General features: G+C 37.6%; 1 protein-coding gene across 4 annotated transcripts in view; it reads left to right on the forward strand.

The window, feature by feature from the left end:
• The window catches only part of PTPRB (protein tyrosine phosphatase receptor type B), a 107,293-nt gene that overhangs the window by 36,060 nt on the left and 46,475 nt on the right, over nucleotides 1-24,758 (forward strand). For all 4 annotated transcript variants that reach the window (XM_045789582.2, XM_045789583.2, XM_045789584.2 and 1 more), the window contains 7 exons: nucleotides 2,602-2,877; nucleotides 3,752-4,009; nucleotides 5,642-5,905; nucleotides 7,676-7,945; nucleotides 9,782-10,042; nucleotides 14,822-15,088; nucleotides 18,870-19,133. In XM_045789582.2, the coding sequence (XP_045645538.2) occupies nucleotides 2,602-2,877; nucleotides 3,752-4,009; nucleotides 5,642-5,905; nucleotides 7,676-7,945; nucleotides 9,782-10,042; nucleotides 14,822-15,088; nucleotides 18,870-19,133 (1,860 nt within the window). The remainder of the gene's footprint in view (nucleotides 1-2,601; nucleotides 2,878-3,751; nucleotides 4,010-5,641; nucleotides 5,906-7,675; nucleotides 7,946-9,781; nucleotides 10,043-14,821; nucleotides 15,089-18,869; nucleotides 19,134-24,758) is intronic.

The raw sequence follows: 24,758 nt of genomic DNA on the forward strand, positions 1-24,758 counted from the left end.
CACGCAACCTTAAAATTCATTTTCTATAGCTTATATTTTGCAGATTATATATGATTTAGATTATACCGACCATACCGTTACTTTCTTTAACCTTTCTCTGGCTTGTAGACATCAGTGACAGTATTGATCTCATTTGGGCTGTCACTGGAAAGCAGCTGTCCCTCCCATCCTTGTCCTTAAAATGCCTCTTCAGCAAAAATGCGTCATCTCAATTGGCTGTGACAAGGTTGTTCTTGAGTTTCGTTGGCTACTAGAATCTCACCGTAGCGAAGTACCTTATTCTCGCCAGGCAACCAAAAAACTTTTTGTGAGGGGAAATTGTGTTCTTTTTTTTATGATGTCCTTAATTACAGACTATGATGTAGGATAGAAAATTTAGATAATATTGCCCAGAAAAAAAAAAAAACTACTGTTTTTCCACAAGAACCTATAAAGAGAATCATCTTGGGAATTTTTAATTTTATCTTAATGGTTCGAAAGTTAGGTCATGGGAATAAACTGATAAGATTTTATCAAGTTTTTGTGTTTTCTTTTAATGAAGAAGGCAATTAAGGCCATTAGTTTAGCTTTAAAAAATTGTATTCCATTTCTGCCTCCATTTTGTCAGTGATTCAGAGGAAACTTTTTTTGTGTGTGATCGAGCAGACAGCATAAGTTTCTCTTACTGAGTGCCCGTTTGTGCCAGGTAAGATGTGCTCTGCACCCCCTCAAAACACCCGAGAATATAGGTATGGTGATATTATTCTCCCCAGACAGATGGGAAAGTGGAGCCTTAGACAGGGTAAGTAACTTGTCCAGAGTCTCATGACTGACCCACGATGGAGCTGAGGATTTGAACTGAGCTCTGTCTGACCCTAAAGCCCACGCTCTCCACCACGACGTTTCCCTGCTTCCGTGACAGGACCCCCTCCTGTGTACAGAAGTGATAACAACAGCAGCAGCTAACATTGAACACTTGCTATGTGCCAGACGCTCTTCTAAGTGCTCAAGATAAAACAATTTAATCTTCATAAATATCTTGCCAAATAGACAGGATTATTATCAGCATTGCAGAGATGAGACGGCGGCGGTGCAGAGAGGTTAGGGCATTGGCCGGAGTCCACAGCTAGAGAGTGAGAGAGCCAGGTTCAGCCCCAGGATGTCAGTCGACAGAGCCTCCGCTCTGCCCGTGAACCTCTGCAGTGTGAGGGTGTAAACCGCACACCTGGCACTGTGGGCTTTCTGAGTTGCTGCTGTCTCGACTTCCTTGTTAGCTGGCATTTATATTATTACAAGTTCTTGTATTATAAAATATATAAAATTATAAAAATGGCTTGTGTGCTTTTTGCAGGATGATGTACTCGTATACGTCACAGCATAAAACACACAAAAAAGACGTTAGATTGACCATAGGCTGTATTTAGCTTATGGATGTTCTCCATAGGTGACCCATAGATAGTCTTAGGAGCTGTGTGGCCAGACGTGCCTTTTAAATACAGAATAAGATTATGTTGTTCCTATTTGTATTCATGTTAGCCACAAGCAAACACCTTCTGAAAACATATACTGTTCTAAGAAGATTCTAGAATCTGAAGTTGTTTCATAAGCAAAATATAATTTTCCAAGATGTCGATAAGAACTGAGACCTCGATAGCCATGCCACTAAAACTTATCTGACGTGGCTTTGAGTTTTAGCCTCCAGCATCTTGATCCGACTTTCTAGATCTAGAACCAAGTAGGATTTCTGAAAATTACTCATATGTACATGTCTCTCAATGTTGCTCTTCCCTGCATTCAGGGTAGGGAGAGACTTATTTCTCTGGTGGTCCCACTGCATCATAGAATGGCGGATCCCTAAACACTGTTGACTTAGTTCCTAACCCAGGGACATGCTGTTCATCCTATTTCAAATTCCACAGTGAAGATTCACGGGAAATGGGAACTAAGAGTCCTCAAACTCACCCATGAGAGTTGGAACTAAGTGAACAGCTGGGTGCAGGACCAACCCCTTCCACCCTCTCTGGAGGCTTCAGCAGCTCCAAATTGTCCCGGAACTCAAGCTGAGAAAATCTAAGGACATAGGGAATCCCACCTGTTGGGAGAATTTATTTTGATGAGCAAACCTAGGCTAGGCTCATAATCAGGTCTCTATCTTTATGGTTTTCTGATATTTAAAAACAACCTAAAGTTGTATATTTTTACCCCCCAAATCCACAACCTAAAAAAGAAAAAGTTCAGTACAAATTTCAAACTTATTTATTAATATCTGTATTTTCTGTTGAGATTTTTAGTATTTATCCAGGCATAGCCTGGATGTTTGTCAGTGTGTGAAAAGTGCTAAACTTGCAAGCCCGAGAAAATATAACCTTACTTGGAATTCTTAGCTCAGAGCTGTCTTAACAAAGAAATTTTATTAGAGAAAGAAGTTTCTATGACTAGTAGCTGAGTGGATTTCTTTTTTAAATGGAATGATAAGTTTGAAAGTGGAGTAAAATACCAATTTGTTTCATGGGCAGCAGATTCTTAAAGTTTTTAAGGAAAATGAATCTGGGTTCCCACAAACTAACATGTATTTGCAAAAGTCTTTAAGCCATGTTCTCTTTTTGGATTTTCGTCTTGCAGATCCTTTACCTCCTGCTAAGTTTGAAGTCAGTAAAGAGAAGACAACTTCAACCAGCTTGCATGTTTGGTGGACTCCTTCTTCTGGAAAAGTCACCTGGTATGAGATGCAGTTGTTTGACAATAACCGAAAGATACAGGAGACCCAAATTCAAGAAAGTACTTCATGGAACGAACATACATTTTTTAACCTCACTGCTGGTACTAAATACAATATTGCCATCACAGCTGTTTCTGGAGAGAAACGTTCCCTTACAAGTTATACCAATGGATCAACAGGTAAGACCTGCTTACAGATAGTTGAGTATTGAATCGTCTAGGCTCCTTTTGGAATTACATTAAAATTGAAGAGGTAGAAGTAAGAATGCCCCCAGAACCAAGATGACAGATAGGTAGGTAGATAGACAGATAGACAAATGTTATACAGTACAGTGGGAAGACTAGACTAAAAATAAGGAGATGTGGCTGTGTGGCTAGCTTGCCAGGTGATTTTGAATAAGTCTGGGACCTCTCTGGGACTGGAATTTTCTCCAAAATGAAGTAGATGTTTCCTGATGACCTTCCTAACTCAAATCTTAGGCAACAACATTTTTCTGCTTTAGTTTCTGAGTTTGTATCATAAAACTTATGTTTAAGTGTTTTCCTCCTTTGGATACTCTTCTCATAATATCAAGTCATGATGTTTCCTAAATATTCCTACATCTGGAACAGGTTTTTGCTTACACCCACCCATCGCGGTATCAATAACACACTTCACCTCCTTCCCGGAAGTACTGTCCTTCTGGTCATGCTCTCTCCTCTCATTTTCTCTCCTGATTTATTGCTATCTTTCTGTGTTTCATCTTCCATCACTCTTCCCTTTCTTTTCTCTTTGCTGCTCTGCCATATCATACTTTATTGGCAAAAATTACCTTAATACCTATTAAGTGGGGGAGAGACACAGGTAAACTATGATGTAGCTTTAGACGTGGACTTTGAAAAGACCATTAATACAGATTCCAATGAAATTTCAAGAGTGCTGTTGTCATTACTTAGTACACAAATTAGATGTACAGAGAAACATACATGAATGTCTGATTTCGAATTAAATGTGTCTATGTCTTCTCTAAGGAAATTATAAATGACCCTTTGGAAATGCATTTTATTTTCCTAGTGCCATCCCCGGTGAAAGATATCAATATTTCAGCAAAAACCAATTCTCTCCTGATTTCCTGGTCCCATGGCTCTGGGAATGTGGAAAGTTACCAGCTGATGCTGATGGATAAAGACATCCTAGTTCATGGCAGTGTTGTGGACAAACATGCTACTTCCTACAGTTTTCACGGACTGACACCTGGCCACCTCTATAACCTCACCATTGTGACCAAGGCTGCAGGGCTGCAAAACTACAGATGGAAACCAGCCAGGACAAGTAAGTTCCATCAAAACTAGCTGAAAAAAAACAAAGCTCACATCAAAGAAATGTTTAATAACCATGGCTTATTAAATTATTTGAATAATGGTAATAGGAGACAAATTGAAATTCATATATTATAGAAGGCCCTTAAGATGCACCCACTTTTCTATTCAGAGAAAGAGGGACTCCCTTGTATTCTAAATTTTAGACTAGCCTGAAGTAGCAAAGTTAACCACTTTGATATAGTTTTAGCTTATCTTTTTAGTATTCCGACCTCTTTGATAAGGATTCCTACATCCTTCTCTTAAATAAGCAACCACTCTCTTTGTGACATTACTCACAATGAGCCAAAATTACTTTTCTCAGTGCTATACAAAGATCTGTGTCTGTGAAACAGCCATTTCTTAAACCCCGTGTCCAACAAAACATGTCCTGAGACCCAATACGACAGGAGCTGTTCTCACAGCCTAACATAGCTGGATAAACTAATCTGTGCTAAATTTTAATGAATAATTTAGTGAACATTCATTCACTCATTCATTCATTCATTCTTTCAGTATCTATTGAGTGCAAACTGTATGCTAGGCATCATGGATATAACAGTGCCCAAGAAGGCTGAAGTCTTTGCCCTTATGGAACTTACATTCTAGTAGATTCTAATGCTTCTGTTGGGTCTAATGAGTTAATAAATTCCCTCTCTTGGTAAGCTTAAGAGAAACTTTTAAGAATGTAGTGCCTTAGAAATTACTCTGGTGGGGGGAGCTCTTGGAACTACAAGAGATTGATGGGAAGGATATTTGGGAGCACCTGTACATTTACATATCTTCATATCACATCTCAAAGATGTATAGCCATTCCAAAATAATGTACCATATATGTTGGGGCACCGGGATGGCTCAGATGATGGTGTATGCAACTCTTGATCTCAGGGCTGTGAGTTTAAGCCCCATGTTGGTTATAGAGATTGCTTAAAAATAAAATCTTTTTTTAAAAGTACCTGATATCTTAAGAATTATTTACATATAGCAAGAACAAATTACACTTCTCACTGGCCTATGCAAATCAGTGTGTTATGCCCATTTTTAAAATGAAACATTAATTTTTATTTTGCTATTAGTGAAGCCCAAAATTACAACATAGCCAAGAGGTAGAAAAAAATATTCACTAAAGTGTCTTTCTTTTGTAATTATTTTCCTTTGATGAAATAATGACACAACTCTTGAGCTATAACTTTATCATGATTTTATATGAAAGATAAAATATTTTTAGCATGCAAAATTCTATGGTGGCCAATCTATTTGTTATGTACTTGCTATTATGAAATACGTAAAGATAGGAAGAAATTAGGCAGATGACAGACTTCTTTGAGCATTCCAAGACCTCATTGGCCAGTAAGGATCCCTAGGCTCAGTGAGATAGACAGAGCTGTCCAGGGTTGCCCAGCTGACTAATGGCCAAGTTGAGCCAGAATCCAGGCTCCTGACTCTTTTCCACCAGCCAGACAGTCTTTCTTTGATTTTGCAGTATTCTTTGTGCTCATGAAGTTGTTTCCTTCTTGCAGGGATTAGAATGCAGGTCAAAATTTGGCCATATTAAGACAGGTACAATATCCTGAGTTAAAGTGTCTTTTCCTTTCTTCCTATTTAGCCCCCATGGAAGTCTCAAATCTAAAGGTGACAAATGATGGCACTTTGACCTCTCTCAAAGTCAAGTGGCAAAGACCTTCTGGAAATGTGGATTCCTACAACATTACCCTGTTTCACCAAGGGACTATCAAAGAATCCAGAATATTAGCACCCCAGGTTACTGAAACCCAATTTAAAGATTTAACCCCTGGACGACTTTATCAAGTTACCATCAGTTGTGTCTCTGGAGAATTGTCTGCTCAGAAGATGGCAGTGGGCAGAACAGGTGAGTGTAGGGCTCCAGAATATTCCGTGGTTGCCCAGATCATTCTCTGATCCATCTTAGAACAGAACAAAATAAATTACAAGAAGACTACTTTTCCAATTTGGGAAATATGGTCTACATAACTGAGGGTGCCTATGGACCAGAGCCCCGTATACAGAGTGAAATAGAAGGTTAATTGCATTCATCTGAGTTATTTAAGCAGATGTGTTTGGAGTGATTCCTGAATGATGTGCATAACTGGCTCTGCCCCGTGCTATTTCATGTCACACCACTTCAACAGTATAAATGCATTAGCATCGATACTAATGGATAAAACATTTCTGACCAACTCTTATAGTGAGAGCCCGTTAGCACTTAACCATGTTTCCCATGAATTATTTTATTAATTTATGTCACCAAATATTTATCCAGTGCCTACTATGTATAAATTACTGTGCTATGAGTTTGGGAAGTTGTTAAAATGTCCGGGTTCAGCAAACTACACCCTTTGCCAGTATGGCCTGTAACCTGTAGCCCCAAGCCAAGAGTGGTTTTTACATATTTAAAAGATTTTTTTTAAAAAAGAAAAAGATAAATATGAGACAGAGACCATATGTGGCCTGGAAAGCCTAAAATATTTACTTTGCCAACCATTGCTTTTAAGGAAGTTACATTTTAAACAGACAAATGCAGACTATACACACAAAAAATAAAACCAGTATACTTTCGTAAGAGTAATTGCATTGGTATCGCCATGTATCAGGTATTAATCACTTTACACCATTATCATGAGAGAGGTTCTGTTATTATCATCATTTTACAGATAATTCAGAGAGATCAAATAACTTGTCCATAGTCATCCAGCCAATGCATGGTAGGGTTGGAATTTAAACCAGAGTGTTTAATTCCAGAGTCCATTCTCTGTGCTGTTAGAGATTCCAAGTAAGAGCCATATGGTTAGAAAAACAAGAGAACAAAATTCTCGTTCAGAAAATCAGTAAAGCTTCTCGGAGGAAATGGGCTTTAACTGGATCTAAAAAAATGTGAGGCTCCAGAGGCAAGCGAAGAGGGAAAAGAGGGAAGGGCTTTTGAGGTGGAAGGACTAATATAAGCAAAAGCTTGGAGGCAGAAGAGCCCAGGATACTTAAAGGTCTGCAGAATATGCAACTGGAGGCCAGCATTGGAGAGAGTGGGGAAGCAGGGAGGGCGGCTGCAGGGAGTAGTCAGAATCAAGACCAGAAGGATATGAGCTCTGATTTTGGAAAGCTACAAATGCCACACCCAGGATTTGATGTTTTATTCTGTTATAAATGGAGAGAGCTTGCATGTTTTTAAGCAAAGGAATAATTAGACCAGAGCTATATAGCAAGAAGATTAATCTTGTCAGTTGGAAAAGGGAGGACTGTTTCATGACCACAACATGCAGTGTCTCTACCAAAAACAGAGAATTCATCAATGTCAACATCATTACAAGCAACATCAGTATTGTCTCTAGAGCTGGTGTGCAGTCAATGAAACACAGCGCTCATACCGCTAGGTTATTAACAGTGTTACAGAAGATCGCATTACTGATATATTACCAAGATGATTTTAGCATATATTTCTTGAATGTCCGATGTCTCCCAAAATGAGGAAAGAATATTCATTTGCAAGCCACAAACATCGGAGGGGATAGAAATGTTTTGAATTGCAGGTATTAGGTCTCTTATCTACTGTCTCCCATGAAAAGTGAATCAGTATCCTTACTTTTGGTTTTTAGAATCTCCTTTTTGACATCATTTCACCGTTTAGTTCCAGAGAAAGTCGGGAACCTGGAGGTAAACAGCAATGGTTCGATACGGTCCCTAGTAGTGAGCTGGTCGCCCCCTGCTGGAGACTGGGAGAAGTATCGTATCCTGCTCTTCAATGATTCCGCGGTGCTGCTCAACATCACCGTGGGAAAGGAGGAAACACACCATACCATAGATGATGTGGGGCTCATACCGGGAAGGCAGTATGAAGTAGAAGTCACTGTTGAGAGCGGAAATCTGAAGAATTCCAAGCGCTGCCAAGGCAGGACAGGTAAGCAAATATGAAGGGGTTAATGACTGCTGGAACCTGAACTTGGTCCTTCTCCCAAGTAACCCAGGTAGCTGTCACTGTCGACCCCCCACCATGTTCCCTGAATTTGAGATATTATAGACTTTTAGACTGAATTAGTTTTGGTAATGTTTAATTTTATCAAATTAGAACATGAAAAATTGCTTCAACTAGTAAGTCCATTATTTTATAAAAAGAAAGACATTTTAAACACCAAAAGAATAGGAAGAAAACGATCAGAGAATCTTTCCCACAAAAGACAAAAGACAGTTGACAATTTTTTTGCTAGTGATCCGTGCTAGAGAACTATTGCTTTGACCTAACGTTGACTAATGAGGAAATTTCATGTACCAAGGAAAGGTTATTAAAGGGAAGAGGGATATATTTGGATTTTAGGGTAGAGGAGAATGAAGACCCGGAGACATGGGTTTTGGTATTCTTGCTATCACCACTATACTGTAATTCCTTGGACAAGTCACAACCCCTCTGAGTCTGTTTCCTCAACTTTCAAATAAGAGAATTGTCCTTCCAAGCTCAACATTTCTATGACATGGAATACTCCATACTTGGAGTGAAATTCAAATATCTTCTCTCTTAGTCTTGCCTGATGATAAGGAAATAACTACTTTGATTCAATGTTCTTCTTAGAAGACTGTCAAAGAAAAGGACCAAGACACCTCTTTGGATTGCTGACTGAGTCTTCCAGTCATACCTTCATTTTCCAAATATTAATATCCCTTGGATAATGATCAAAGACTTATATAAGCTTAAACCAAGCTACTTTTAGCATTTCACAGAACACGCATCTATGTCCTCTCCAGTATTTTATCTCATTCACCTCAAATAACTTGGAATACTGTCAAGAAACAGTAGAGGCTCTCAGCATGTTGGTATAATTATCAGGAAAACTTTTCTTAAACTGTACCTCTAGGTGAATAAGGTTGGTTGAAGTAGGCTTTGATGTAATAATCCAATTCATTTCAATATATTAAAGAAGGAAAATACAGATTTAGGGACTCAATTAGAATGGAATTACAGAAAATTTCTTTGATGCAAAAGTCAATATAATTTTACACACTTGATTCTTCCATAATTTTGTTTCCTTGTTGTTTTGTGGGACCAGTACTTCACTCTTAGCAATGTCTCCTAGAAATTGTAATAATAAAACCTTTTAAAGAACTGGAAACAACTTTAATTCTTTGGATAATGGGAGTCCTTAATCAGATGGGAGTCCTTAATTCATGGATACCTCAGTGTCCATTTCTCAGAAATGAAGAGAAGAAGCACTTTGTCTTTCCAATCTAATGGGGTTAAAAAATATTCCTAACTTAATCTAAATGTCAAGAATGGACCTTTCTCAGTGGTTTTGTGGATGACACAATTGAATCAAATATTTTCATATCATAGAATTCATATGAAGCAAAAAACACTCAAAGTAATATGTGGTCAAAAACAAATGACCCAGGAAAGCATTTTCCAATAGTATTCTTTTGAATCCTTCTTTCTGGATAGGTTATATAAACAAAATTTGGGGTGCCTGGATGACTCAGTCAGTGGAGTATGCAACTCTTGATCCCAGGGTTTTGAGTTCAAGCCCCATGTTGGATGTAGAGATTACTTAAAAGTAAAATCTTTAAACACACACACACACAGTTTTTGTGATTAGCTTTTTTTTTTTTTTCCCTTTTCCTGAGAGCTCATACACATTCAGAAAAGAAATACCGAACTAGAACATTCCTGTGGTTGGAAGAGAACAGCTCTCTAAGAAATACTTGAGTGTTTCTGAGTCAAATAAGTGCTCCATTGCTTTTTCCTTAGTCCCCCTGGCTGTCCTCCAGCTTCGTGTCAAACATGCCAATGAAACTTCACTGGGCGTCATGTGGCAGACCCCCGTAGCAGAATGGGAGAAATACATCATTTCACTAGCTGACAGAGACCTCTTACTCATCCACAAGTCGCTCCCCAAAGATGCCAAAGAATTCACTTTTACTGACCTCGTGCCTGGACGAAAATACATAGCTACAGTCACCAGTATTAGTGGAGACTTAAAAAATTCATCTTCAACTAAAGGAAGAACAGGTAATATTGTTTATAAATTTTAGACTTTAAAAAGTATCTTGTCTACTGAATTCTTTAATATTTAATGTATAAATGTTCATTAAATGCCTTTTATGTGTGGGTCATTGTTTTATGAATTTTTTCTAGTGTTTGTTTTCTATTATAATAATTTCAACTCTTTGTCAGTTGTTTTGTTTTTTAATTTGTTTGGTTTTATTTTGAAATGGAAGCAGAGCAGAGAACAACTTTTCCAAGGAGTTTTGCTGCAAAGGAGAGCAGAGAAATAGGGCATTATCTGAAAGAGGAAGTATGTTTGAAAGGAGGATTTTATTTAAGGATAGAAGAAATAACAAGTTTTATGCTGACAGGAATGTTCTAGAAGAGAAAGGAGTGGTGATGATGTAAAGAGAGAGGAAGAATTGCTGCAGTTATTCTATGAGTAAGCAAGCTCTGAGATCTAGAGCGCAAATGAAGGAATTGGCTTTAGAAAGGAGCATGGATAGTTTAACTTTAGGGTCAGCTGGGAAAAAAAGAATATTGCATGCATATGCCAGTAAGTAGATAGATGTAGTGGTGGGCAATTATCCTTTGATAACGCTCTTCTCTTTCTCAGTGAAATAGGAAGCAAAATCATCATCAAAGACTCCCTTTTCCAATTTTTATATTATTGTTGTCCTGTATTTTATTTCTCTCTCCTTTTTAACCCCACAAAAATTTACCATTTATCTTCTCGTCTTTCCTTTTTATATCTTGCAAGTTCCATTTGGGATTATTTTCCTTCATTTTGGAGAAGAGTCTTCAAATTTCTTTTCTTTTCTTTTCTTTTTAACATTTTACTTATTTATTTACTTGAGAGAGAGAGGGAGAGCAAGCACAAGTAGGGGAGAGGCAGAGGGAGAGGAAACCTGATGAGCAGGGAGCCCGATGTGGTACTCAATCTCAGGACTCCAAGATCACGACCTGAGCCAAAAGCAGACGCTTAACCAACTGAGCCACCCAGGCACCCCCAGATTTCTTTATTAGCATTTTTAGGGACAAACTCTTTACACTTTTGTTTTTCTGTTTATGTCTTTATATAGCTCTCAATCTTGAAAGATATTTTCACTGGGTTACAATTCTATGTTCTTTTCAGAAAGAAAGAAAAAGAAAGGAAGAAAGAAAGAAAGAAAGAAAGAAAGAAAGAAAGAAAGAAAGAAGAGAGAGAGAGAGAGAGAGAGAGAAAGAAAGAAAGAAAGAAAGAAAGAAAGAAAGAAAGAAAGAAGAAAGAAAGAGGAAGAAAGAAATAGAGAAAGAGAGGAAGAAAGAGAGAGAGAAAGAGAGAGAGAGAAAGAGAAAAGAAAAGAAAGAAAGAAAGAAAGAAAGAAAGAAAGAAAGAAAGAAAGAAAGAAAGAAAGAAAGAAAGAAAGAAAGACATTGAAGTTATTATTGTAGTCTTTCTGGCATTTATTCTTGCTGTTGAAAAGTCAGGTGTTAGTTTAATTTCTCCTTCTCTCTGGGTAATCTGTTTACTATGACTGCTTTTAAGATTTACTCTTTGGCTTTGATGTTCTGTTGTTTATAGTAATAACCTACATATAGACTTCTTTATCTTGCTTGAGATCATGATGATTTCTGTACTTGCAGATTATTATCTTTCATCAACCCTGGAAATTCTCAGCCATTAACTCTCTGATAGTGTCTCTTACCTTTTCTCTAATCCCTCTCTGTTCTCCTTCTGGTAGTTTAGAATATCTATTTTTTTTTTCATATTTTCCATTTGTATTTGTTCTCTGGGCTATAGTCAGAATAATTTCCTCAAGCCCTGTGTTTTAGTTCCTTAATTCTTTCTTTAGCACTGGCCAATCTTTTTTAAATCCATCCATTGAGTTTTAAGTTTTAATTGTTAATTTCTTCACTTTCGGACATTCTTTTTGGCTCTCTTTCCAAATCTGTTTTGTGCTCTGTTGCTCTTTAGTCATATTTCCATTATCCTCTGTTATTCCTATCAGTAAATAAGCCATTTTTATTTTACCTTCTATGTCTAATAATTATAATACCTGAAATCTTCAGGAGTTCAATCCTGTTGTCAATTGAGTTTGCTGCCTTTTGCTCATGGTGTTTTACTTCCTTAAGTGTTTGTGATTTTTCACTGTAAACTCATATACCTTGGAAACTTACTCTGTGGGAATTCTTTGACACCTTGTTTAAAGGTAGGTTTTAGAAAGAATTTTCTTTTCATTTGATTCTTTGAGATGCACAGGACTGCAATCAACCCAGACCCATTTTAATCTAAACTATCAACTTGAGGTTTTTTGATCACCCAGGTTTTATGAATTTGGGTTGCAAAGTCACTGAAACTGTTTTGAGGTTATGAATTCTCAGGGGAATTTTTTTTCTCCACCCAGTGCCAAGGAGGCTGGGGCGACATGAGAAGCAGAGAGGGAGTATTTATTTCAGTTACACTTAGAATGTAACCTTTCAGGATCCAATGTTATTCAGGGTCACCTGTGAGGTTCCTTAGTTTGGGAAAGTCCTACCCTTTACCTTCTATTTCATAGATCCTGCAAAGCTGTAAAATCAAAGCTTAAATTTATGTTTGAAAGATGTCCTCATGATGAAAGTGTGCTTCAGTGAACCGATTACCTATCACTTACTATTAAGTGAGAATTCCCTGAGAATTCTTTACATTCTTGTCAACTCACTCATACATTTCCATTTTTATATTTTATCCAACACATGTAGTTGTGTTTATTGGGGGTATGAAGCCCCCTATACTGCAGGAATTGGAAGTCTGAGGAACTCTTTTAGTCTTAAGATCATTTTCATCATTCACAACATTCACATTGCTGGGCCATATGGTAAGTGTATTTTTAACTTTGTAAGAAACTACCAAACTGTTTTCCAGAATGGTTGTAAAATATTACATTCTCACCAGCAGTATATGAGATTTCCAGTTCCTCCATAATGTCAACAGCACTTGGTATTACAAGAGTTTTTTAAGCCATTCTAATAAGCATGTAGTGATATCTCATGTCGTTGTCATTTGCCTTTCCCTAGTGCCTAATGGTTTTGAACATCTTTTCATATGCTTATTTACCTTTCAGTTATCCTCTTTGAGGAAGAACATATTTTCAAATATTTGTCCATTTTTTGATGGGCTTGTTTGTTTTTTATCATTGAATTTTGAGAATTCTTTATATTCCAGATATTAGTCCATTGTCAGAAATGTGTATTGAAATGGTTTCTCTCAGACTGTGGTTTGTCTTTTGATTAATTTATTAGTATATTTCACAGAACATAAGTTTTCTATTTTGGTGTCCAGTTTATCAGTTTTTTTCTGTCATGAACCATGCTTTTGGTGTCATATTGAAGAAATTTCTGCCTTACACAAAATCATGGAGATTTTCTCCTAGAATTTTTATAGTTTTGGGTTTTTAATTGAGGTGCATAATGCATCTTGAGTTCATTTTTCTATGTGTATGAGATTTGGGTTAAGATTTATTTCTTTGCATATGATCATCTAATAATTCCAGCCCTTTTGTTGAAAAAACTATTCTTCCTCCACCAAACTGCCCTCACATCTCTATAAAAAATCAATGGACTCTATATGTGTTGGTCTATTTCTGGACTCTCATTTCTGTTCCATCGATCTATGTGTCTATCTTTTTGCCAGTATCACACTGCCTTCATTATTGTAGCTTTCTAGTAAGTCTTGAGATCAGATGATCTCCAACTTCGTTCTTCTTTTTCAAAATTATTTGGCGTATTAATGCCTTTGCTTTCCATATGAAATTTAGAATGAGAATTGAATCTTCTGATTCCTGTACAGTAGAATTTTTCATGAGTGTATTTATCTTAATCCAAAAGTCAACAAATTCTAAGAAGGATTGTGCCAAAGTTCCAATCCTTTTAATTACCATAATTCAGGGAAGAGGCACAAAGAAGGTATATGTTGATCAAGTGCCAGCTTCAAGATCTATGTAAGAGATTTTTTTAATGGGTAGGTTAGAAATCACAATAGTTGCTGATTAGGAAAAAGACACAAGCTCACAAGTTAGACAGATCAGGCTTCGGACTTCGGATGACTATTTGTTAGCGCTTTGATAATAGGCTAAGTTACTTACGTAGTATGGTCTTCGGTTTCCTCCTCAGTAAAGAGAATGATTAAATCAAATTTATCGAGTTTTGAATGAGTATCAAATAATGTAATTTCTAAAAACCATAGAGTCCATCACTGGCACATAGCAGGCACTCAGTAGTTATCACTCTAGTTGTTATGGTTGTCATTATTATTATTATTCCTATTACTTTATGATAATATAATTTATACTATTGTAGCATTTTCATGTATAATAATAATGGTGCTCTTGTGAATGTGCCAGTAAAGAAGTAACCAGCTTTCTAAACTACAACCTAATCATCAGGTTGAAGGGATTTCCCAATACCACCCCATAACAACCTACCTCGGGTAGGTAACGTGGCTCTCGGTTCTCATGGGATAAAGACAGATGAAATCACACGAAGTAAGCAATATTCAAAAGTAACATTCCTTCACTATTGAAAATGTAAGTTCAAAACTACTTTATAGGTACACATCATCTCATCCATGGATCTGAAGTAATTTTGATTTCCTATATAAGCAGCTTCTGTATGGGAGTAGTTTGCCACAGGAAATAGAGCTGAGAGTCTATAGCAAAAAAATACAGATATATTTTTAACATCCTTAAGACTGTCTCCATTTTTGACTCATTTTGTTCCACTTCCTTTAGAGTGACTAAATGTCATCTGTTTTTTTTCTTCTCTTTGTCCACTGTGTTCTAGTGCCTGCCCAAGTGACTGGCTTGTATGTGGCCAACCAAGGAACAACTAGCAGTCTGTTTACTAACTGGACCCAGGCACTGGGAGACATAGAGTTCTACCAAGTCTTACTGATCCATGAAAACGTGGTCATCAAAAATGAAAGTGTCTCCAGTGAGACCAGCAGATACAGTTTCCACTCCCTCAAATCAGGCAGCCTCTACTCTGTGGTGGTGACGACAGTAAGCGGCGGGATCTCATCCCGACAGGTGGTGGTGGAGGGAAGGACAGGTAAGAAGAACACATGGAAACTCCAGAGTATATTCTAGGACTTTTTAAAACACCCTAAAAACAGATCCACTTTCGACTTTCCTAGAAGCCAGACTTCAATACAAACTATCCGTACATGTTGCTCTCCTAGGAATGGAAATTGGGAGGGTGGGTGAGGGTAGGCGAGAATGAATTCTGAATTTTCTAAAATCTCCCATAAATGTGTCAGAACTTCTAGAAAAACCTTTGTGGCAACATAATGGTCATTTAATGCCTAAGCTTATCCCCTTTGTGGCAACATAATGGTCATTTAATGCCTAAGCTTACCCCCTCATTCAGTTGATGATTTCCTTAATGTTTATGCCCCAGTTATAAGGTAAACAAGTAATGAGATTTTTTTAAAACTATATTCCACTCCCTTTCATATTCTTATTTCAAGACATAGAAAGGAATTGATCTCCAACTCTGTGTCCAAAGTTGAGTTAGTCAAATTCCCGAATCACATATCTTTTCAGAAGCAACATTAAACAAGTGCTTAATACTATACACCACGTAAACAATATTTCCTAACCCTGGAGAGTTCACAGTCAAACAAGGCAAAGAGCTAAGTCAACAAACAAGTGGCATAAGGTCATATGTGTCAGACAGGGCTGGCATCAAAGAAGGAAATATAATTTTCTACGCAAGACCAAGAAAGAGTGCAAATAAACAATATAAAATTTATGTTCCGGTTTCTTAGAAAGAAAAAAAATTAAATACATTCAGTAGAAGCCTTGATAATTATTAATGAACTCAGAATCAGGTCAGTGAATTTGTCTACTTAATTCTGTATGATTATAAGTTGGATGTCAGGCTCGTTCTGTATTTCTGATGCTCAGATTCTGGGTATCAGCTGCAGGCATTATAGATATGTCCCTTTTTAAAAATCATGAATCTTATCTACTTAATGAACCCAAGGAACATTAACTTCATTAGCTCTCCCAGAAATGCAACTAAATCATTGAAAAGATATTTCATAGTTTTGGTAGAAATTCACTGATACGTGCCATTTTTCTCATTCTGTGGCAGCTAACATTATTACCTACATCCTTCTTCCCAATACCTTCTTTCTTCTCTTTTAGTACTTCTTGGCATCAGCCATTGGTGCAGCATAATCGGGGATGGGGGACTAAAAAGCTTAGCTCGGGAATCAGGAGGTCTAGATTCTGGTCCTAGCTCTGCCATTAAGTTACATCTGGAAGCCTCCAGTTTCTAATCCATCCCCAGTAATTTACCCGCAATTTATCCCTGTCGGGGTAGGTTAGGAGAAATAGCAAGAAAGCTGAGCAAAGGGTTGAGAAAGGCCTTGCACCCATTTCCCAGTGAGTTGCAGTTGTGTTAGTCAGAACAGACTGACTTATTTCCTGCTTACACAATGAGACAACATGGGGATTCCTGATTAGACAGCTCTATGGGTTGGTTCTTTCCTGAGCAGTTACTCAGGGATCCAGGCTTCTACCATCTGTGGCTCTTCCTTCCTCTAGGTCCTCAGAACTCTGTCCATTTCTCCAGAGAATAGAGGTCATGGGGTGGGGGAAGATGACCAGACCCGCAAGTGGACACATCACTTCCCCCCACGTTCCGTTGGCGGGAGCACAGTTGAATGGCTATGTTTCACTGCAGGGGAGACTGGGAAATATAGCCTTGCTGTGTGTCCATGAGGAGAAGGAAATAGTTTGCTAAACAACTAGTCAGATTCTGCCACACAAGTTAATTCCCAAATTTTAAAATACGTCAAGGGCTTTCTAACTTACTGTGATATGCTAACATAGTTTGGCTCCTGATACCACCTGAAATAAGTGGGGCTTTGTTTTTATGCCTCTATTTTAATTGTAGCAGAGGTATCAGTATTTGACCCACAGTATAGAACAGAAGTATGCAAAAACAAGACAAGAAATTCTTTGAAGAATGATCGTAAGGTTTTGAGGAGAGGGCAAAATATGTATAAATATAAGCATGAGTTATTTTACTCAAACACATTTAGAGTGCAAACATTATCATGGGAAAGGGGGGAAATACACAATAGAATAATTACAGAGACACAATAACTAGAGATTTTGAAATGTACCTAGGTTAGTAAATTTTGTGTGCAGTAGATTGTAAAACATTCAATGGCTAAAGCCTTGATAATCATTACCATCTACTCACATTAGCTGAAATGTTGGTCAGTGCTGAAATAATTGAAAGGTTTTGAAAGGTTTTCTTATTCACTTCTATTTCCATAGGGTTGAAACATATAAATAAACCCTCCCAGCCTAGAGAGGGTAGCAAAATATTTAAAGTTAAAAATGTAAGATATGCTTAACAAATCTAGTTCCAACCTGAGAAAATGCTGGTTCTAAAGGAAAAACAAATTTTATGTCCGCTTTTTTGTACACATGAATTTATATTTTTGACAAAACATTTGATAATTGTATCTTTTCTAATAAAATGTTAGTAGTTGGAAATATTTCTGGCAGTTTTGAAAAACAAGCATAATTCTTTTGAGAGCAGCCAAGGGATGTACAGATTGTTAAATAAAGGGAAAGAAAGGAGGAAGGGAGTGAGGAATGGAGGAAGGAAGACATCAATATATAAATATTATGGCTGAAATGCTCAACTTTATGTCTAGGAAACGTTCATATACGTTAGCAGAGCTGTTCAGTATGGTGCTATGTATAATTGTTGGTGATGGACAAGTACTTGTAAGTGTAAAGGAGTGCAAGTGTAAAAGTGTAAAGTGTAAAGAAGACTAAATCGCAGAGTCGGAGCATATTAGATTAGAAATTCTCAGAGGTCATCTAGCTGGATCCTGTCCATTGTATATGATGTACTGATATTGACAATTACATGGAAATATTTAGCTGCTGTAGTGAACCAATGATGAAAACAGCAGTGCAATTCACATACACCACAGGATTTGATTCTGATATTTACTACGGGCAATACTAGTTACTGTACACTGATTTCTGATACATGTATAACTACTACTCAATACCACGATGACTAATTTGCATACTGCCTCTAGCCAAGAAGCTCCTTGAAGGCATCCATATCTTTTCCATTTTTGTATATGTGGCAAACGGTAGGTTCTCAATAAATGTTTGTGGCACTAAGCCCCTATTAAAATAAGCAAATGATAATGGCCATTATCATCGCAATAGCTCTTTCTGCCCACTGTTGGGTCAATCTCCAGATTTGTTGTTTTCAGGGTAGGCTTTTAGGTTTATTTCTTGCCACTAGAGGGCAGGAAATGCTTTATAAAGGACAGGTGCAACACCTCTCCTGTAAATTAGACTCCCCAGGAATAAATGACTTCATCGTAAGATCAAAGCTATCCCAAAGTCTAAGCTCTTTAGAAAAGGTATGGCATTTTGCATCTTTCCCTTCAAACATCTTTGCTTATTGATGAGTTTGGTTCAAGCTGATTCATCTGGGTTGTTATGTTTGTTCCTTTTCCTACAGAGGGAACCTCCTGACACATTCACATAAAAATGTCTCCACTTAAAATTCTTTGCAAACAGCAACACCATAAAAATGCAATAGTGGCATCCTTATATTTATGAGGCACCCAAAAGACCTCCTTGCATTTTTATTTGGGTTAGCCCGATCTAAGAACACTCAGCTTCCAGAAGCAAAAGTGAAATCCTCACACGTCTTTGACCTCTTAGGTAATCAGACGAGATCTCCTGAGTCCACACTGTTTTTGTTGACCGCGGTAGATGACGCCAGACTTTTGACTGTGCTTTCTTTTTTAAATTTTCTCCCCCTCTTTAAATCCCAGTACCTTCCAGTGTGAGTGGAGTGACGGTCAACAATTCTGGTCGCAATGACTACCTGAGCATTTCGTGGCTGCCGGCTCCTGGAGATGTGGATAACTATGTGGTGACACTCTCTCACGGCAGCAAGGTCGTTCAGTCCCTGGTTATTGCCAAGTCTGTCAGCGAATGTTCCTTCAGCTCCCTTACTCCAGGCCGCCTCTACAATGTGACCATAACTACAAGGAGTGGCAAGTATGAAAACCATTCCTTCAGCCAGGAGCGAACAGGTAAGGCTCTTAGGAGAGCCAGACTCTGTAAGAAGCGGCTAGCTAGGGGCGCCTGGGCGGCTCAGTCGGTTAAGTGTCTGCCTTTAGCTCAGGTCATGATCCCAGGGTCCTGGGATGGAGCCCCACATCGGGCCCCTTGCTCAGCGGGGAGTCTGCTTCTCCCTCTCCGTCTGCCTACCGCTCCCCCTGCTTGTGCTCTCTCTCTCTCTGTGTCAAATAAATCAATAATATCTTAAAAAGAAAGAAAAAGAAGGAGAAAAAAAGAAGTGGCTGGCTATGTGGCTCAGGGCATCAGATCTGCAACAATTCTGTAATGATAGGGTTAAAGGCTGTCGAGGTCACAGAATTGTGACAGGGTCTTCAAATTTTGACCCTAGAAACTCCTTGTGTGAGCAAATGTTTCCTTTAAAGTAAGATGAACACCACTTTCATGGCTAGAATTCATATTATATTCAAAGATAGTAACATGTGTTTTCTGTTCAGGGAGTACTTTTTGGTTGATAGACACTGACTTTATGTATGTTAACTAACTTAATTCTCTCAATTTCCTTATGGAGGTCGTTGTCATTATTCCCACTTTGCAGATCAGGAAATTGAGGTTCGGGGAGGATAAATAACTTGCTCAACTGTTTAACTTAAACAGCCAGTGCATTTCTGTATTTAAACCCAGTTCTGAATGGCTCCACAGCCTACGAAGTTCTCCGTCCTCAAATCCTTCCTGAAATGTCTATTTGGTCAAAGTCCACTGTGCATTCTTTTTCACACAAGGTGAAAATGTGAACCTTCATTGTTCTGGGACCAGGAGCAAAATCTTACCAAAGGCAGTGAATGTCAGGTCTTCGATGTTCTGGAAAGAACTAAATTTAGACGGCTACCATTTTCCCAATGTACTTATATGCTTTTGGGGTTTACATCTGAGATTTCTGCTTAAGGTTGACATTAATATTTTGTCAAGTCTTTCCTCCTGAGCTATGGGTTGATACTTGCATTTAAAAATGTCAGGGTTTTTTTGACAAGGGACTTAAGACCACTCAACATAGAAAAGACAGTCTCTTCAATAAATGTACTGAGATAATTGAATATGCACATATAAAATAATTAAACTGGATTCCTATCTTACACCATTCACAAAAATTAACTCAAAATGAATTAAATCCATTTGTTTATGAAACGAATTAAAGTTTAATATAAGATCTAGGGGCGCCTGGGTGGCACAGCGGTTAAGCGTCTGCCTTCGGCTCAGGGCATGATCCCGGAGTTGTGGGATCTAGCCCCACATCAGGCTCTTCCGCTATGAGCCTGCTTCTTCCTCTCCCACTCCCCCTGCTTGTGTTCCCTCTCTAGCTGGCTGTCTCTATCCTGTCGAATAAATAAATAAAAAAATCTTTAAAAAAAAAAGAAATAAAGTTTAATATAAGATCTAAAAATATGGAACTCCTAGAAGAAAACATAGGAAGAAAGTATTTTGACATGGATCTTGGTGGTGATTTTTTGGATATGACACATAAAGCATAAGCAAAAAAATCAAAGACAAGCAAGTGGGACTACATCAAATTAAAAAGATTCTGCACAGCAAAAGAAACCTTTGGCAAAGTGAAGAAACAACTTATGGAATGGGAAAAAAATATTTGCAAACCATATATGTGATAATGAGTTAATATCCAAAGTTGTGGTTAATATCTAAAATATAAAGAACTCATACAATTCAATAGCAAAAAAAGTAAATAACCATATTTTAAAAATGGGTGAAGAGGGGCGCCTGGGTGGCACAGCGGTTAAGCGTCTGCCTTCGGCTCAGGGCGTGATCCCGGCGTTACGGGATCAAGCCCCACATCAGGCTCCTCTGCTGTGAGCCTGCTTCTTCCTCTCCCACTCCCCCTGCTTGTGTTCCCTCTCTCGCTGGCTGTCTCTCTCTCTGTCAAATAAATAAATAAAATCTTTAAAAAAAAAATGGATGAAGAACCTGAATAATCATTTCTCTAAAGAAGATGTACAAAAGGCCAACACATACATGAAAAGATAGCGTCACTAGTCATTAGGAAAATGCAAATTAAAACCACAATGTGATATTTCCTCTTGCCTGTTAGAATGGCCATCATCAAAAGACAAGAGATAACAGATGCTGGCATGGACACGGAGAAAAGGCAACACTTGTGCACTATTGGGGGTGTAAATTGGTATAGCTACTATGGAAAACAGTATGGAAGATCCTCAAAAAATTAAAAACTACCACATGATCCAACCATTCCACTTCTGGGACTATATCCAAAGGAAACAAAATCATTAGCTCATGAAGATATCTGCACCCTTTGGTTCATAGCAGCATTGTTTACGGTAGCCAGGACATGGAAACAATCTAAGTGTTCATCCATGGATGAATGGATAAAGAAGTTGTGGTATATCTATGCAATAGAATAGTATTCAGCCATAAAAATGAGGAAATTTTACCATTTGCTGCAACATGGATGGATCTTGAAGGCATTATGTTAACTGAAAGAAGTCAGAAAGAGAAAGAAAAATACTCTATGACCTAACTTACCTGTAGAATCTAAAACTAAAGCAAAAACAAACTCATAGAAAAAGGCAGAGAGGCAGAGAATGGGGGAAGGAGGACCTGAAGGAAGATGGTGAACAGGTACGAAGTTCCAGTTATAAGATAAATAAGAGCTGGGGATGTGATGTGCCCCATGATGACTATAGCTAACACTGCTGTGTGATATATAAGAAAGTTGTTAAGAGATTAAATCATAAGAGTTATCATCATATTAAGAATATTTTTATCCTTTTTTCTTTCCTTCTTTCTTTTTATTATATCCATATGAGCGGATGGATGTTGGCTGAACCAATTGTGTCAATCATTTCATAATGTATGTAAATGAAACCATCATGCTATATGTCTTAAATTTTATATAGTGATATATGTCAATTACTTCTCAGTAAAACCGGAAAAAAATAATAACAAAAAAGAAGTTAAAAGAAATACTGTAAAAAAAAAAAAAGAGAATTTGTTGGATTTCCAAAACCAAAGTGTATTCACACTCACCTACACTGAATTTCAAAATCACTTTTGACACATGGTATCCTTTGCTAGGGTCTGCTAATTAACCTCCCACAAAATTTGTCACTGATATGTCTTTATTTTGCTTTTCTTGCCAATAGCCTGAACATAAGTTCTTATTACTTAAATGTATAATGGGTCTCCTACCTTGCTGCTCTATCCACTTAACTCCATCATGCTTAGTACTCACAGCTGTGTCGTGTGTCCCTCTACGTTCCCATTCATTTTCTTCTAGGAGACATTTAGTATTCAGTGCAGTCATTTGCATCTCTCCCTCTGTGATTGCCTTGACGTCAGGAACCATATCTTTTTTGTGTTTCTCTCAATACATGGCCCATATAAGCACCCATAATTTTATTGCTGTTGAATGCAAGAATTAGCCAATCATCTTCTGAACTCAAAGACCTTATAAAAATCTAAAACTATGAAAAAAATTTTATTTTTTCCATGAGGATCAGGGCAATTGACATCATCCTACTACCTAGCACAGGGTCTGGAATCCAGTAGGCACTCAATAAATGTTTAATGAATTCATAATCAGAAATCACTTAGATCAGCAGTTTTTAGCTAGTGCTCCATGGGTAAACCTTAGGAATGTCATAACCCCCAGAACTGTCCATGAAGTTGTTGCAGATAGGAAAGGCATGTGTGTTTCTTTGGGGAGTGAGTGGGTAGCTCTTATCAGATTCTCAAAGTTTCTATGACCTCAAAAAGGTTAAGAACCACTGATTTACATTGCTACAGCATGCTGACATTGAAGGTGTCCATAGATTGATCTAATCCCATCTCATTTGGAGATAAAGTCCCAGAGACAAACTTAGCATTTCCAAGCTCACATGGCTGACCAGTAATCAGCCTCAACCTAGGTCCAGTACTATTTCCATTACGTCATGCTATCCCTGAAAACACTGGTGGGGATGTAAACAGCTATTCCCTACCCTCAAATGATTTAAAACCTAATTATACTGATCATCACAATAATGCCTGAGATCTGAAAAGTAGATTTCCATTTATGAAGCAGCCTTATGTCAGTGTCTTATGTTGATCAACTTGGAGCCTAAAAATCACCGGAATCAAAGGATATGTCATCCTGCTAATGCCTTGGTTCCTCTCTGTGTTAACTCATCAATGTTTCCTATCCATCTGACCTTCATATTGCAAGCCTTTTGCTAAGATTGTTTTTAAATGCAAGAAAAATGATCCTTTATTCAAAGCACCTTCTTGACTCTTTACCAGCATGAACTTGGATTTGATGCATGACTAATCAAGGCAATCCATTGCCCCCAACAAATCAGTTTAGCTATAGAGTTGTGTCTGAGATGCTGTCGTCTTGATTTTGGCTGATTGTGTCAAAGCCCTTTTCCTTTTCTAATGCTTTTGTTCTACATTTTGGGTGAAAATACCAATATTTCTAATTCTGTATCACATCATCTCATCACGCGGCAAGGCAGGTCTCACAAATTACCTCCAGTTCCACCTGGAGAGCCCCTTATTGACTTAGCATCGTATGTAGTCTGGTTTTTCTTCCTGTAATAGTTGCTTTGTCTTGAATAAATTGCCTGGGTCATTGACTTTTCTTACTTAGCCCATGCATAAAAACTTCGGAATTTCTTTTCCTTTATTTTGTGATGATTAAATTCTAGCTACATTGTAATTGGTTCAGGTAAATATCTTGAAGAAAGCATATCTGTCCTGGCTCCATATCTGCAGTGAGATATATTCTAATACAAAAACTAACCAGTACACATACACCAACAAAAGACAATAAAATGCAACTTGTAGATGTGAGAAGCATCATGGAAAATATCCTTAGATGCCAAAATATTGAAACTTATGGGTCCTTTCATTCTTTGAGGGAAAATGGAAGAGAAGATTTGGACATGGGCTTTGTCCAATTGATAGATTGGTTGAGAGAAAAACCAGAGGCACACATTATTGGGGGATCCTCAGGTGTACAAAATTGGATTAATCATAATTCTTGGTTCAAGAAACCATGTTTTGTCACTTTTATTTATTTTTTAGTCTTCCAATTTAGTGTAGGCATTTAATTAATCATTTTTAATAATTTAATAGGCACATGAGAAACCACTACCCAAAATAAAAGCTAGAACCTTGACAATGATCTGTGTCAAATCATGTGGTTCCCACCTCACTGATCCACCCCAAGGTAGCCATCCTCTTGACTCCTATTTTCATCTCTCATCTTGCCTTTCATCTTGCATAGTTTTAGTATTTATGTAGTCCTAAAATCACGGGTTTTAAAAAATTTTAGCTGTTCTAACATTATTTTTAAAAAGGTTATTTTATGCGGTATGTAATGTCCTGAGACTTCGTTTTTCACTTAATATTATATTGATAAGATTCACTTATATTTTGTTTTGATGTTAAAGTCAAAAATCCATATTTTTGCATTTTGAGTTAAAAAGAAATTAATTATGACTGCTATATAAGCTCACTGTATATATATACCAGTCCATTCATCTACTGTCCCATGGTTGGGCGTCCTGTCTCATACTTGGTCTTACCAGGTTTTTAAATTTTGCTAAACATATGGATATAAAATGGTA

The sequence above is a fragment of the Ursus americanus genome, chromosome 17 (assembly GCF_024610735.1).
Source record: "Ursus americanus isolate L20-20 chromosome 17, mUrsAme1.1.p, whole genome shotgun sequence".
Lineage (NCBI taxonomy): Eukaryota > Metazoa > Chordata > Mammalia > Carnivora > Ursidae > Ursus > Ursus americanus.